Raw genomic sequence first — 15008 nt, forward strand, 5'->3', positions numbered from 1 at the left:
CTTCGGCAAAATATAAACAGACTTGCAGTTACTGGAATCCCAACACATGCTTCCAACCAGATATATCAATATAGTAAAGATATGAAGTTATTATACACAGTATAACACAAAATGATAAATAATTGTATATTGTTATAATTGGTACATCTTTTTCTATACGGTAACTGAGATGATGTTGTCTTACCTTTTTTAAGCTAGTGTCAGACACTACAGTAAAGAAACACCCTGCTAGAGTCAGCTTGGTCTTGTGTATCAGAAGTTGTGGTTAATCGTTTTATACCCTCGACTTACTTCACTTCTTACGACCAGCCGTACCAGTTTAGTCCAGGTTTTAAATGAATAATGCTTCCTAAATCGATCGATGACATAACACCTCCAGTTAAGCTGATTCAGATGCTGTCTTACCATTTCTGGGCTAAATTCATACACAAACATAAACAATAAATGCAAGTAGAAAATAACTAAGGTCTTAAAATCAGACACGGTTTCCTTTCAGTCCAATATATAACGAGTACATGACCGTTAAATTGAAATCTTAATTTAAACCAGAAAACTATCAAACTGAATCATAGCATCGGTCAACGTCACAATGACGATCCATTATTGATGACGTCATCATGTTATTGCTGTACGCTTTGTTTTGGTATGGTTTTAATTCAAAACGTAGTCTACATCTTAACTGACATATCTGACGTTTCGTAGTCTACATCTTAACTGACATATATGACGGTTCGTAGTCTACATCTTAACTGACATATATGACGGTTCGTAGTCTACATCTTAACTGACATATCCGACGTTTCGTAGTCTACATCTTAACTGACATATCTTACGTTTCGTAGTCTACATCTTAACTGACATATCTGACGTTTCGTAGTCTACATCTTAACTGACATATCTGACGTTTCGTTTTGGGGAAGGCATCTCAGTTATGTTGTTTTTGTTACTAGAGTATACAATGTGAACATTATTATTGACACCAGTGACATCCTGGTTATCTATCCTCCCGGAACAACATCATTCTGGGGAAGAAGTTAGAAATATATTCATTTAATGATTTCAATTTTAAACACAATTCTAAACGTATGTCGGGTCGTATAAAAAACTATCAACTACATATGATTTCAAATACTTCTGTGTAATACGTTAACATGTTATGATATATTATTACACTTTGTTTTGGGGGTTTGTCGTGAGAACAATTTTCTCATCACGTGGACGTCAAGCAAATTAAGAGGCCACCGCAGATTTTATCCAAGTGCGAGCAATCAGGTTTTTTTTTTCGAACAGCAAACCCTGAACTCTGTTGTGCGGATACTATTCCCGGGTCATGTCGTCACTTAGCGCAAGCAAGTACATTTTTTTTGCGAAAAAAAATCCCAAAAGTGAAATTCAATTCTTTAGTAGTTTGTCATACTGAATCTGGAATTCATCATGGTTCTGGGTTGTGGTTTAAAGTTATATATACATATCGAGGATACGACTATATATATATAAAAAAATAACATAAACAATCTTTACTTGCCTCCCTTTTTCTATTAAGTTGTTAAATCTGATCTTTGATCCCTGAAATATTGATTTGAGTTTTAAGCATTTATAACAGAAACAACTTCATCGACCGCATCTTTTCTTTACAATTTTCTGAAAATTGAATTTACACATGCACAATGTTATGGAAAATGGTTCAATTTCTTTTTTTACTGTAGAATGGAATATTTTGAACAGTTGAATGCATTTCTTCATATCAAACATAAAGGGTAGGGTAACAAAATGGACGTTCAGAAAAGAAACTTATTATAAATTAAAGTCTTTGTCAAACTTTCGATTTTAAGGTTTCTGGCTTTACAACCGCCACAGTGGGTTTCTGGCTATACAATCGCCACAGTGGGTTTCTGACTATGCAATCGAAACAGTGAGTTTCTGGCTTCATAATTGCCACAGTGGGTTCCGATTGGCTGATAAGTTAACGTCCACAAAACCATAACATGAACTAAAAATCGATATAACTTCGGCAAAATACAAACAAAGGAAGAATACCTTGAAGACATTGCAAAAATAAAAGGAACACAAGACAAAGAGTCCCGGAAGGGTAAGCATCTTCTGCTCCCTCGATGACATCCACAATGTAAGTAAAATCCAAGTATTACCTTATCGTCAAATTTTAAACTTGGGTAGTACTAACAGAACCTAAAAGCCCAATTTTGAGCATAATATAAATAATCAACCTTTATATCACGCAGAGAAATTACATATTTCCCTAGGAGATCATGATGGTGACCTTATAACGTGGTGTTATTTTGTCTATACAAAAGTCCTCTTCAGGTTTTGTTCTTTTTTTATGAACTTATCAGAACTGAAAAAAACCCAATTAAGCCCTTCAATTTTACATTTGAATGCATACAATTCTTACAACATGAAATATAGACATGAAACAAAAATGAGACGTGTTGTCATAAGTTTCTGAAGCACAGCATTAATAATAATGAGTTTTAAACGGAAAGAAAGCCTACTTTCTCTCATCGGCAATACTTTAGTTGTAAACTCTTCGGAGCATTTGTTATGAAAAACACGACAAACCATTATCAAACCCACATAGGAATAAACGGTGAAAAATATTGAATTCCTCGTTTCTTATTGAATTCGACGGCAGGATATTCATTGCCAAAGAAAAAAAAAATGCCTCTTTCTTTGCCGACTTCTTTGTTTATTTGCATATGAGGCTAAATTGATGATCTGGCAAAGTCCTTTAATTTCTCTTTCAGAAATACGGACGACTACGTCGATCGTATATACCCTCCTGAATTTGAAATTAAGGTTATTATAGACTGTGTTTTTACATCAGCTGCTTTATTTGGTCATTACTTACGTGAAAAAAGGGCCGGTTTACATCTCACATGTATGATCAGCTTGGGGGTTCCTATATTCCTTTTGTGAACTCCCCTTTCTTACTTTCCTGCTTCCTAATCTACGGTGTTTTTTATTGCAGTTAATTTGATATTCCTGGTATTGCTCCAATTATCCTGTTGTCTAATGCTGACTGATTAGCTTAACTATTGGAGTTTGAGGGATGTAGGTTGATGAAGACTACTAGCAAAGTCGACGGTTACAATCATGATCCCATCTAGAAATGTTATATTCCCTTCTTTGATTGCAGGTTCCATGTTTTTCATTGTGCTCATATGCGTGACTTTTTATTTCATTGCCATGTGTCCGGTTATCGCTTTGAGGACCTGACATAAGCTAAACTTGACCTAGATAAAAATCGCCATGGTTGTCGCTGAAGAAAAGACGCTAACCCTTCTGAATGTTTGGTCTTATTCAGCCGACATATTTCAATGGCCTCCGTGAATTTCCTTCTTTGTTCATACTTTGCCATAGCTTCATCAGTTATGTGTTTGAAAAATTGTTTTTAGGTTCAATTTGTCGTCTTTTTGTTGCTTTCTTATTAACAGAAAAGCACTTAAAAGGAATATAAGTTTGTTCTTATTTTCAAAGAGAGATACAGAAAACATCAGAAGACAAGGAGGGGACAACAGAAAACATAATTTATGAAACATCTTATTAGAAGAACGGGATCAAGTCAATCGAGTAACAATATATATCGTAGTATCGTAGCGAATTGTAATCTTTACTTTACCTTCAAAAAACATCCACCTTGGAGCCTTACAACAATACAATTTAAAAATAGTATCAAATTATATAGGGGATAAAATGCAGCTGCAACTTATGACCATTAGGATTAGGTTGTCGATAAATACATGTCTTTGAAACATGGCCGACTTATCCATATACAATCGTATTATAATTTTTTGAACGTCCATCTTGTTAGAAAATTGATTTTTTGCTAATACTACGTTTTAACACGCAGGATTAGAGAACAAACATTTTTTTGAATAGACTTAATGTAATTTTAATGAACAGATGGTGCGGATACCTCCATAGAATACTTAAGTTATAACACAGTTTTGATCGAATCGAAAGGAACTTCTGTTTATGAGAACTGCATCAATGTTTTTCAGTCCAGATCAAGTAGGAAAAATTACTTCAGAAATTTGACCATACATAGGAATTTTACGGAATGATATCTAAATATATTAAAAGTGTGAGCCTTACGTAACAAATCAGGCCGGTTAGGTTGTCGATACAAGGGTGTATCAACGGGGGCGTGTAAAACATTAGAATTTTCGTTCAAAATATTATGTTGATCATAAAACATCGTATGTTTCTTGCAAAGCATACTATCCGGTGTTTACAAGATAGTATCCGGTATGTACGTACATGTAAAATAACAATGTATTTTATCTGGTATATCCAAAAAACAACAAGATTATAAAACTATAATTTCAACTCAATATCAATAGATAAAACTATAATAATGTATATTTAAATTTGCGCTGCAACCCACTATTCCGTCTTTGCGTATTGCAGAGCTATCTTCTCTTGTGAGCAGGTATTGATTGTTACGTCATTGGTGTGTGTGAGAAAAAGCATCGTTTTCTCAAAAATTGATGACGTTACTCTCACTACACAATGATGTAAGAATCAATACGTGCTCACAAGAGAAGATAACTCTGCAATACGGGAAGACGGAATATGAGCATTACCAGCAGAAATGCATTTCATTTCAGTATGAAAGAAAAAAACTCTCGTTACGTTATTGAAATATGGCTGTCCCGCAGATGTCGTTTAAAGGACTACGCATATACAAAACGCGGTGAATAAATTGATTATCTAAAATATAATAAAATAGGTCTACGACATTAGCCATATTTCAATAAAATTGGCGCCAGTAATGAACCTTGATCATTTGAGCGTTTGACGCAGGGGCATTATCCATGTCATTCGAAGCGAAGCGACAAGACTCTCATTGAACAATGTCAATCTATGCAATCTATGCAGCGCAAATGTAAATATATAGGGACTGAACGGCGTTTTTTAAATTTTCATACCGGCATGAAAATTTAAAAAAAAAACGCCGTTCAATCCCTATATAAAGAAAGAAAAGAATCACATAGAAACTATTGAAAATGTACAAGTAGAATAAGACCAAGTGATCGGGAGGGGTTAGCGCCGTCGTCATCAACGACACTCGCAATGTATCCAAGTATACATCCTCACATTGATAATTTGATATTCTTCTTCTTCTTATACAGACCCTGGACCGTTTTTTTCTACCGTTTAATCGCAAACGGAACGCAAACGGAACGCAAACGCAACGGACACGCAACGGACACGCAACGGAAACGCAACGAAAGCGCACACAAACCGTTTCATTAAACACGTTCCTAACACGCCGTTCATAGTATACCATTAACGGTATTTGATTTAGGTGTACTTGCTCGCGGGAGCGTGTCGGTCTCTGACCCTAACTCTGACCTCTAGTTTGCACAGCGGGAGATGCAGATGTACTTATAGGCAACATTTTCCCTGTCAGCACATTTTTATTTTTTATTAGAATGACGATTTGTCCGGGGATTTTTTATGAATATTGATAATTCGTTTTGAAATGGAATTAAACTTCTAATGGCATCCGTTTGGATTTCAACTGTAAATTACATTTAACATCTAATCAGTTAATGAATTCATAAGATTAAAAGTATACTTGAAGTTGGGTGTCTCACTTATCTTTTTTATTAATTTCTATATTTTCCTCAAATATTATTTTAAGATGAAGTTACGGGATTAGTCTTGAACAGTGGTTCTTCGACATCAACAATACATATGGATACGTCTATTTGGTAGTTTAATTTTTTAGACTCAAATTCTGAATTTGTTGCTAAAAAAACGTTTAATCAATTTGTCGAAAAATAATTAACAACCCAAACTAAATAACGTAAGTGTAGTTGTTTGTTTTTATTTAAACTAGGCGATAGCAAATGTTCAAACGGATATGAAATATGAAACTTGTGTTTGGAAAATATTGGATATGAATATCATCATATTTATAAAACAAGTGAATGTGATGTGTTTGCATAGAGTATTATTTAAGCATTGAAATGTTTTTGTATGGTATTTATGATTTATTTGAATGACACTGCTTTGCAAGCAAACAACAGAATGCGCGCTAGATCAAATAGATCATAAATACCATACAAAAACAGTTCAATACATATATTTACGTTTCTCTGCCTCTTTTCCTTTTTAACTTACATTTTATGTTTAAAATTCCCTCCTTATCGACAGTCCACACAAATTCTTCTAATAGTTGGATCAACGTGTTGTCGCGTGCTGATTGGCAAACAAAGTAGTCCTTTGAAATTTTAACAAACACTTCAATTTTATTCCACAATTCAGTATCAATACAATTATGTATGATATGTATATATGGTGATTTAAGTATATCAATAGAACTCCGAGCTGAAAGTTAGATTTGAAATTGTTTCGATTTTTCCACGGAACAAATTTCGCGCATGGATAAATACAGCGAACACCGACCTTGCCCTCCACGAGGAAGTTGTTTTTGGGAGTTAATTGGAACTTTTCTCTTTGCTCATTTCGTGAAGAATCCAGACGTGAGTTTATTTGTTGATTGTAATGGAATCTGACTACAGTCGGTAGATTCTATAACAGCCTCGTTATTTGACATGCCGTCAGAAACTGAGGAAACCGTGGCTGCGAGACGAATGAAACTGATATCGTTTGAAGTGAGTGATCTTGCAAGGGGCATGGGTTCGTTACAAATGTCTGAAATGTTAATGTGTGCTGTGACTCATATCAGTAGGTCTGTACTATATGTGTCAGTAGGTCTATAGAGTATGTGTATTTCAGACATTTGTAAGGAACCCCTGTTGATGAGTGTAGTGTAACAGACGATATTTCTGATAAATTGCATGAGTGCTGAAATTGTTTCCATTGCCGGCATTGGTGATTTCAACCGATATTGATATTGCAGACCTTGGTCTTGTTTTTGTTGTAATAAAAGTAGTTTTTATTTTATATTTTCTTTTGCACATAAATTTACATTGACATTGTTAAGTCTCACAATGCCCAGCGATATTTCAGCAGCCGTCATGTTTATTTACATTGGATATTGTAGTTCCGGTCAGTGTTGTATTCATACGCTAAGAATTGTGTCTCGTGATGCATGGTAATTAAAGTCCCATCAACGACACAGCTTTCAAATCCAACTGAAATGCTGCAAGCGACTTCCGTGTAATTATTGTTCTTTTATCTCAAACAGGTATAATTCTTACGATATTCTCTTTAGTGGTATTATTTGATAATTATAATCAGTATGTATATGAATGATATTGAAGCCGGAGCGTAAGTTATATGTATCTTATCTATACATCTTACAACACAACATACATGTATCCATTCTATGCACCTTGTTACGCTTAATCATATTCATTGCTGTACCCACAGACTCAAATAATATAATTCCGTACACATTTTCATTTGTCTGAGTGATGAAAACATAATCTGAAATATGAATTACTTATGTAATTCCCTCCTTAAACAGCCTTTAACCAAAGTTCTTCAATTGCTTTCTCTTGACCGTCATTTTGAAAGGTATATTGCACAAACAGCACTGATTTCACTATCCTAAACAATAGTGAATTAATCCCAACTATCATCTGGTCTTTGCTTTTACGTGGCCTTACCTTTAATATTGTTTAAACATGTGGTCACCCCTGTTACCTGCGGCTATTGTTATTTCGAAAGTAAAGACCACAGGGATACTACCTGTGGTTTCAGGCACAGGGACCCGGGAATTTGCTACAGTTGGTTTGTTTGGCCCTATCCTGCTGTGTAGTAATATTAGATGTTCTTATTCTTGTTGTGTTAAGGCGTCGTGTAGATTAACTTAATCTGATAATTTAGGAACCAAATTATAAATCAGATATTTTAGTTGTTGACACTATTGCTTGAAATAAGTACCGCCCCTCCTTCCAACCGCACCCAAGAAATGATTTAGACTATCGGTTCCCTGTGGACGCATGATAATTTAGGAAGTATGAATTAGATGTATCTCAACCAACACTTGGGGAGAATGATTACTCCGACATATCAGGATATGTCCAAACAAACATTATTGTAACTAATTAAATAGCTTATACTACTTCAGTGACGGATCCAGAGGCAAAGCTTGGGGGTGGGGGTGNAAGTGTGAAATGGTGCACTCTAGAGCATTCTGGCCACTGAAAATCTGCCTTCACATCTTATTAAATTTGTATGTTTTATATGAATTTTGCATCAAAATTGACAGTACCAACATTACTTGAAGCATTCTGGAAGTTTATACAAAGATGCTACAGCAATAAAAATGATTTTTTGTATGCCTGTAATTAATGCTTACTTATCGTAAGACTTTGTATAGCTTTAGGATGCATCAAGTTCTTAGTGGCTTCACATTAATTGTACATGGAATCATCAAATAAAAACCAAACTAGAAATTGACATTCAGAATTTTTTAATAAATCAAGGATGAATTCTAAAGTAAATAAAAAGGTACATATCATTCTTTCACTCACACACATCCACACACACCCATTAACACCGACATGTCATACACACCCCAACATTCATTCATGTACTTCAAAAATTTTCACATAAGCACACTCTTAACACCAGATATACAATTGTATGAATACAGTGTACTCTATCATAAGACCTCAATAAATACTCTCACAATATCTCATTTAATTACTTTTAGTCGGTCTCACATCATCTCAATGTATCAAATACACTCTCACACATGACATCAATAAATATTTTAACAAGACTTCAATAAAATACTCTACACAAAACAATGAATATTTTAATAAGACCTCAATAAATACTCTTTCACAGGACACCAATAGATATTTTAACAAGACCTCAATAAATACTCTACAAAAGAAACCAATAAATATTTTTAAAAGACCTCAATAAAAACACTCTACAAAAGACAACAATAAATATTTAAACAAGACCTCAATAAATGAAAGAAATGATTTTTGAGATGATTTCGAGTACTTGTTTGCAAATATTCTTTATAAAACACGTCTACTCGGACGGCGTTTATCGGAGTTGTTTACGGAGCCATTATAACTCGTTTCAACTTACATCATCAATTTCTCAATAATGAACAGTCTGTTAATGTGACGCATACAAGTGTTTATCCAAACACGAAGATAATCTAAAACAAGAAATAAATCAGCGAGAACACGGATCAAAATGAATGATTTGTGAAGCCATACCTCGGCAGATTTGTACAATTCGTTACTGATCACGCGCGCTTGCACATTTTATAGCGAGCGCAGCGAGCTCTTTTTGTATCGTATGCGTGGTATATATATAGTTCAAGCAAAAATCTATATATAGTAACATAAAAACGAAACTACAATAATATGCGATCTGTTTTCTTTACATCGTGAAGAACGGACTTTAAAATTTGCGACGCTCCGTTTGGTTATTAATAGATCAGAAGTTAAAAAATCACCGTTTTAAACATCTCTGTGGAAATAGAAAATATGTTTCACATCGTAACTTATTTGTGTAAACTTTGCAAACGTATTTGTTATGGTTTGAAATGTTTCTTTATTAAAAAGGGTTTAAAAAACAAAGTTTTTGACGAATCGGGTTAAGCAATAAAAATATTTGTGGTCTGAAAGTCGCGGGCTTCAAAATTTGCTACATTTTGATTGGTTGAAAAGACCGGAACAGATCAACTTCGCCGGGAATAAGAACACGGGAGGGTAAAGGCCTACTGATCGACAAGAGTAGCTATTGAGCGAATTTTACCAGTATTGACCTCTCACAGACAGTTATTATGTTTGACTCTAAGGTCTACTGATTTCAATATGTACCTGTCACTCTATCATCAAGAAAACAGTCGTCAGCTTCACGAAAGCTAGGCCTGAGCAAATCTAGTGTCAACGACAATGCTGATGTGCCGCCTGGGGTATGTTACTATGCAGTGGCGGATCCAGAGACCTATCTGGGGGGGTTCCAAATTTCCTGGGGGGGTTTCCATGTTGGGAAAATTGAGGAAAATTGTGAAAATATATGATTTTAAAGAAAATTCTCAGGGTGGTTGGGGTTCCTGAAGCCCAAAAAACCCCTCTGGATCCGCCACTGCTATGTACGCGCATAAATGTGTATTTTTATGTGGGTTAAAGGTGATTGAAACAATGTATGCTTCGCCTACTTTGTTGGTTCGTGTCGGTGTCACAATATGCCCCCCCCCCTCCCCCGAAGGTGTTGATTGCACTTTTTTTTTGTAAGCAGATGATACATATTGACATACATGTATGGTAATGACAATTTCGCAGATTTGCCAATCTTTTGAAATTTCTAACGTAACATAAATNTTCTGATTATATCTAATTCCGTGGTAACATAAATAATCATCAAAAAATGTCACGTGTTTATGCCTCTAGGTAAAAATAACACTTGAGTGTACATCAATCATCTTTTGAGTTCTTCCTGATGAAACCATTAGGTCTTATACTCAATCAGAATAAGTTTATTACGCAAGTTTATTGGCTGAAAATGGTCAATTTTAGCAAGGCAAGCCTGAATATCAGCTGTGTCACATTGTATGTACAGTAGTTAATAGCTTCTAGCCAGGCTATAACTTCATTAATTAAACATCCATGCTAGAAGATTTCGTACACTGTAAATATTTTGAGAAATCTTGTCTAAGAAATTTAGGAAATACATATATACATTATAATTTTGAAATAATTCAACATAAAACAAAACTAGAATTATGTCAGTGTGACATTAAAGCCGCTCACCACTTTAAATTTAACTGCTTCAGTAACACGTTGAGCATCAGTGTCTACTATAATACCTCAGATATGTGTTCTGTATTCTGCTAATTGAAAATCAGGTCATGTGATGATGTTGCCTTTGGAATTTCCAAAATCAATCACCTCTTAAATGATGCCTTAAAAACATTCTCCCCTCCCCTTTTTTCACCCTCTTTAAGTGTGACGCATTGTTGTACTTTTCATTAATTAGCATCCTCCGATGATGTGATATAAGCATTTACGTGCATAATGGCAATCGGTGAACGGATTATAAAGAATAGGTGCATTTTTGCTTGTGAAATGAAAGATAATAAAGAGTTGTGGGAAAACATGCATGGAGAAAAGAGACATTGTACTCCTTTTATTTTTTATTTATTTTTTATTCATATTAATAATAATTATAAATATATATAGTGATTATATTTACTGTCATTGAATATACAAAATCTCACAAATGTTCTCGGAATATATTTGAATTTTATTTCTTGATGCGACTTTACCATCGTAAGAGTTATTTCCCTTACACCTGATTGGATAATATTCGATACGGCGCAAATTCTTGTCAAACAGCAGCGGCAGTTGTGTCAATAAACATGTTCTTAAATTGTTACATTTTTCATAAATAAATACACCAAAAAAAGCATGCTGTGTTACAGAAATGTTTGATAAGCATACAAGGTTCGCATATCGTCTGGTCTCAGAGCCATTACCGTTATCAACCTAAGCACGATATGTACGTCATAATACGTTCCTGTTTGAAACATCAAAATAAAGGTTATACTTCATCACAAATACGGTTTTTAAGTAAATATATTTACTTCTTCCTTTTACAGACAGCGTCAATGCTTGACAGTCTTCACATGTGCTTTCTCGAATCATATGTGTTTCACACGCGTAACCCTCTGATGAATAGATGTTACTATGAGGCGGGGTTGCTAAGGAGTCCGCCATCTTGGATCTGGTTGCTAAGGCTAGCAACCATCTTGGATCCAAGATGGCGGACTCCCTAGCATCCCCACGACCCTACGGCTCATAGTAACATCTATTCATCATGTGTGTTTTGAATGTGATGTCATCATTTTTGAGGTACTCCCATAATTATCTCCCCTGTATATGTATTAAATTCTGCCTTTTGTTTTTAGGTATGCATGGTTAATAGGACTACACTCGAACGTCGTGCCCTGTGAGAAAGAAGAAAAAGAAAGAAACAGAATGCATTTCATTGTACATATACTCAATAAATATTAGTAGACTCTTTCTCTCGGTTCTTCTGGTTTTTCCGGTTGTGATTTTACATTCTGTAGACTGTTTGCAATCATCTCTCCGTGAAAATGAGGGGCTCTGTTTCTCACAATAATGCGTTATTTACAATATAAATAAAATTCACGGCATATTTACGGTGTTTTCGAGTGTGGTATTAAATCGAGATGAACTTTCTTTTCGTGAAGGAAGTGAGTGTGTCGGTGCTGTAGCAGAAAGTGCAAGTCGATATGCGGTTTTTTTCTTCTAGATGTTTTGGGTTTCAATGTGGCTGATACTTTTACTTCCTTAAATCTGATTGGTCGAATTCTGATTGAGGGCGCATGGTCGCGGGTTCGATGCGCGCCGTTGTCATTTATTTTTTATTTTTATTTTTTATTTTTTATTTTTTTTTGTATAGAATCCTTCTTGATTTTTTCCAAGAAGTTTGAAACTCAGGTTATTTTAATAATAGATAGATAAATCGATCAATGTGAAAGAACGTATTTCGAGACTAAATTAAAACAAGTACGAAATTATTTTTTTTTTGATGAAAAATATGCAGATACTGCTGATTCTGTATTGTATGTTGTCACTATTTGTACACACTTGTCCACTATTTGTCCTTTTTTGTCCCTTGTCCCCTAGTTGTACTCTATTTGTCCCTATTTGTACCCTATTTGTCCCTAGTTGTCCCTCTTTGTCCCCTATTTGTCCACTATTTGTCCCTACTTGTCCCTATTTGTCCCTAGTCGTCCCCTAGTTGTCCCCTATTTGTCCCCTATTTTTCCCCTATTTGTCCCCTATTTGTCCACTATTTGTCCCTATTTGTCCCTATTTGTCCCTAGTTGTCCCCTAGTTGTCCCCTATTTGTCCCCCATTGTCCCCTATTGTCCCCTATTTGTCCCTAGTTGTCCCTATTTGTCCCCTATTTGTCCCCTATTTGTCCACTATTTGTCCACTATTAGACCCTAGTTGTCCCTATTTGTCCCCTATTTGTCAACTATTTGTCCAGTATTTGTCCACTATTTGTCGCTATTTGTCCCTATTTGTCCCCTATTTGTCCCTATTTGTCCCCTATTTGTCCCCTATTGTCCCTTATTTGTCCCTAGTTGTCCCTATTTGTCCCCTATTTGTCCACTATTTGTCCCTATTTTTCCCCTTTTTGTCCCCTATTGTCCCCTATTGTCCCCTATTTGTCCCTAGTTGTCCCTATTTGTCCCCTATTTGTCCCCTATTTGTCCACTATTAGACCCTAGTTGTCCCTATTTGTCCCCTATTTGTAAACTATTCGTCCACTATTTGTCCACTAATTGTCGCTATTTGTCCCTATTTGTCCCCTATTTGTCCCTATTTGTCCCCTATTTGTCCCCTATTTGTCCCCTATTGTCCCCTATTTGTCCCTAGTTGTCCCTAGTTGTCCCTAGTTGTCCCCTAGTTGTCCACTATTAGACCCTAGTTGTCCCTAGTTGTCCCCTAGTTGTCTCTATTTGTCCTTATTTGTCCTCGTTCGTCATAAGTCTCAAAGTTTGACAGTATTTTGCTAATTGAGCTAAGGCATTCAACAAAGCAATCAAGATGTGGCTACGGGTCCCCCGGGTTTTTTTCCCCGTATTATCCGATCATAGTCGGGGGTATCATCAGTGCCCAACTGACTCATTGTTGCCCGCTTTAATTTTTTTTTAATTGTTTTGTTTTTCAATTTTTTGTTTTGTTTTTTGTTTTCTTTTGTTTTTGTTTTTTTCTTCTTTTTATTTGATACATTGATTGATTATCATTTACATAAGCAACCCCCAGCCATCCCATGGATTTGTTGGCAAACGAAGACATCACGAAACGAGCGTTCTTACGAAGTCGTCTACGAAATACGTGTTAGCATGAAAGTCTTTTTTTTAATAAGGACGTTATGTCGGACATCGTTTTTTTCTTTACATCTCTGAACTATGTAGAAAATGCAATGTTGCCCGCACACTAACGAGTGGAGGTGTTGTACTCTAACGCCGTTGTACGTCCAACTTCGACACTGTCTGTCCATGAAATTAGTGAATACTTTGTTCGTCGGCGGAAATCCGAAGGGATCGTAATATTCTCCGTGGCCTTCACCGTTTATGTGCACCGCAATCCAGTGTTCACCCTTAAGTGTATCGGGATCTGTGTTACACCCGAGTGCACACGGCACGTTTAATCGTCTCGGTAATTGTTTCTGGAGTACACGCCTTTGAAATGAGGACAGTTTTTGTTCAAGATGAAATCTATTTGAATGGTATTCATCATGCGCTGTAATCGAATAAAATCTGTCTGTTACGGTCGATTTCTATGATGTTGTCAAACTGCATACACTATGACGTTGATCGTCGCTGTTAAAATCTCGTTGAAATGAAGGTGTAGACTCATGTTTCCGCTTTTTATGAGATGAAATGTGCCCATCTCCGACAGATCGGCCGTGAGGTCGAATCCGAACAGGGTGTATCCTTTCCCGAATTCCTCTCGAGACACGTTGTTTCCCTCGTCGTGGTAAATTTTACCCGTGCTCGTATAGAGATTCATGTAGCTGCGCACGTACTGACCGTTCGTGAAGTCCGGTTGTAATGGCTTGGCTGGAATTTGTTTCCCGTCCACATTAAGACACACGTAATCGACCTTGTGGTGTTTGAAATTGAAAGGATTTTTGGTGGCGGTACCGTTAAAAGCGTCCGTGTCGACCATGCCCAGGACGATCCTCTTGGGCATCTGTCCTATGAACAGGTTGTCCTTGGTAAAGTCCATGTTACCTCGAGGCACGGACGTCACTTTCATTTCTATTCTCCGTATCGGATACTTGGCGGGAGTTTTTTCCATGGCTCTCGCGTGAGCAAGGCGAACGGACGGATTCAAACGCACTTTCCTTGCGTACAGACAGATATCTTGCACTACTGCTTTAAACGTGTCGCCCTCTGCATTGAGACAGAACACGTCCTTACTGCGTGACATGTTTATTTCCACGTCGACGTTGTTGACTAAGTAGCGTTCCTGTGCAAACACGTCCGCATG

General features: G+C 36.2%; 1 protein-coding gene across 1 annotated transcript; it reads right to left on the reverse strand.

Annotated features, from left to right (window-relative positions):
- Positions 1-14303: 14303 nt before the first annotated feature.
- On the reverse strand, positions 14304-14948 carry LOC110465301 (uncharacterized protein F54H12.2-like). The gene has a single exon (XM_021521017.1). It carries the CDS (start codon positions 14946-14948, stop codon positions 14304-14306), a length of 645 nt encoding a protein of 214 aa, XP_021376692.1.
- Positions 14949-15008: the final 60 nt, after the last annotated feature.

Source organism: Mizuhopecten yessoensis, unplaced genomic scaffold (genome assembly GCF_002113885.1).
Source record: "Mizuhopecten yessoensis strain PY_sf001 unplaced genomic scaffold, ASM211388v2 scaffold1579, whole genome shotgun sequence".
NCBI lineage: Eukaryota > Metazoa > Mollusca > Bivalvia > Pectinida > Pectinidae > Mizuhopecten > Mizuhopecten yessoensis.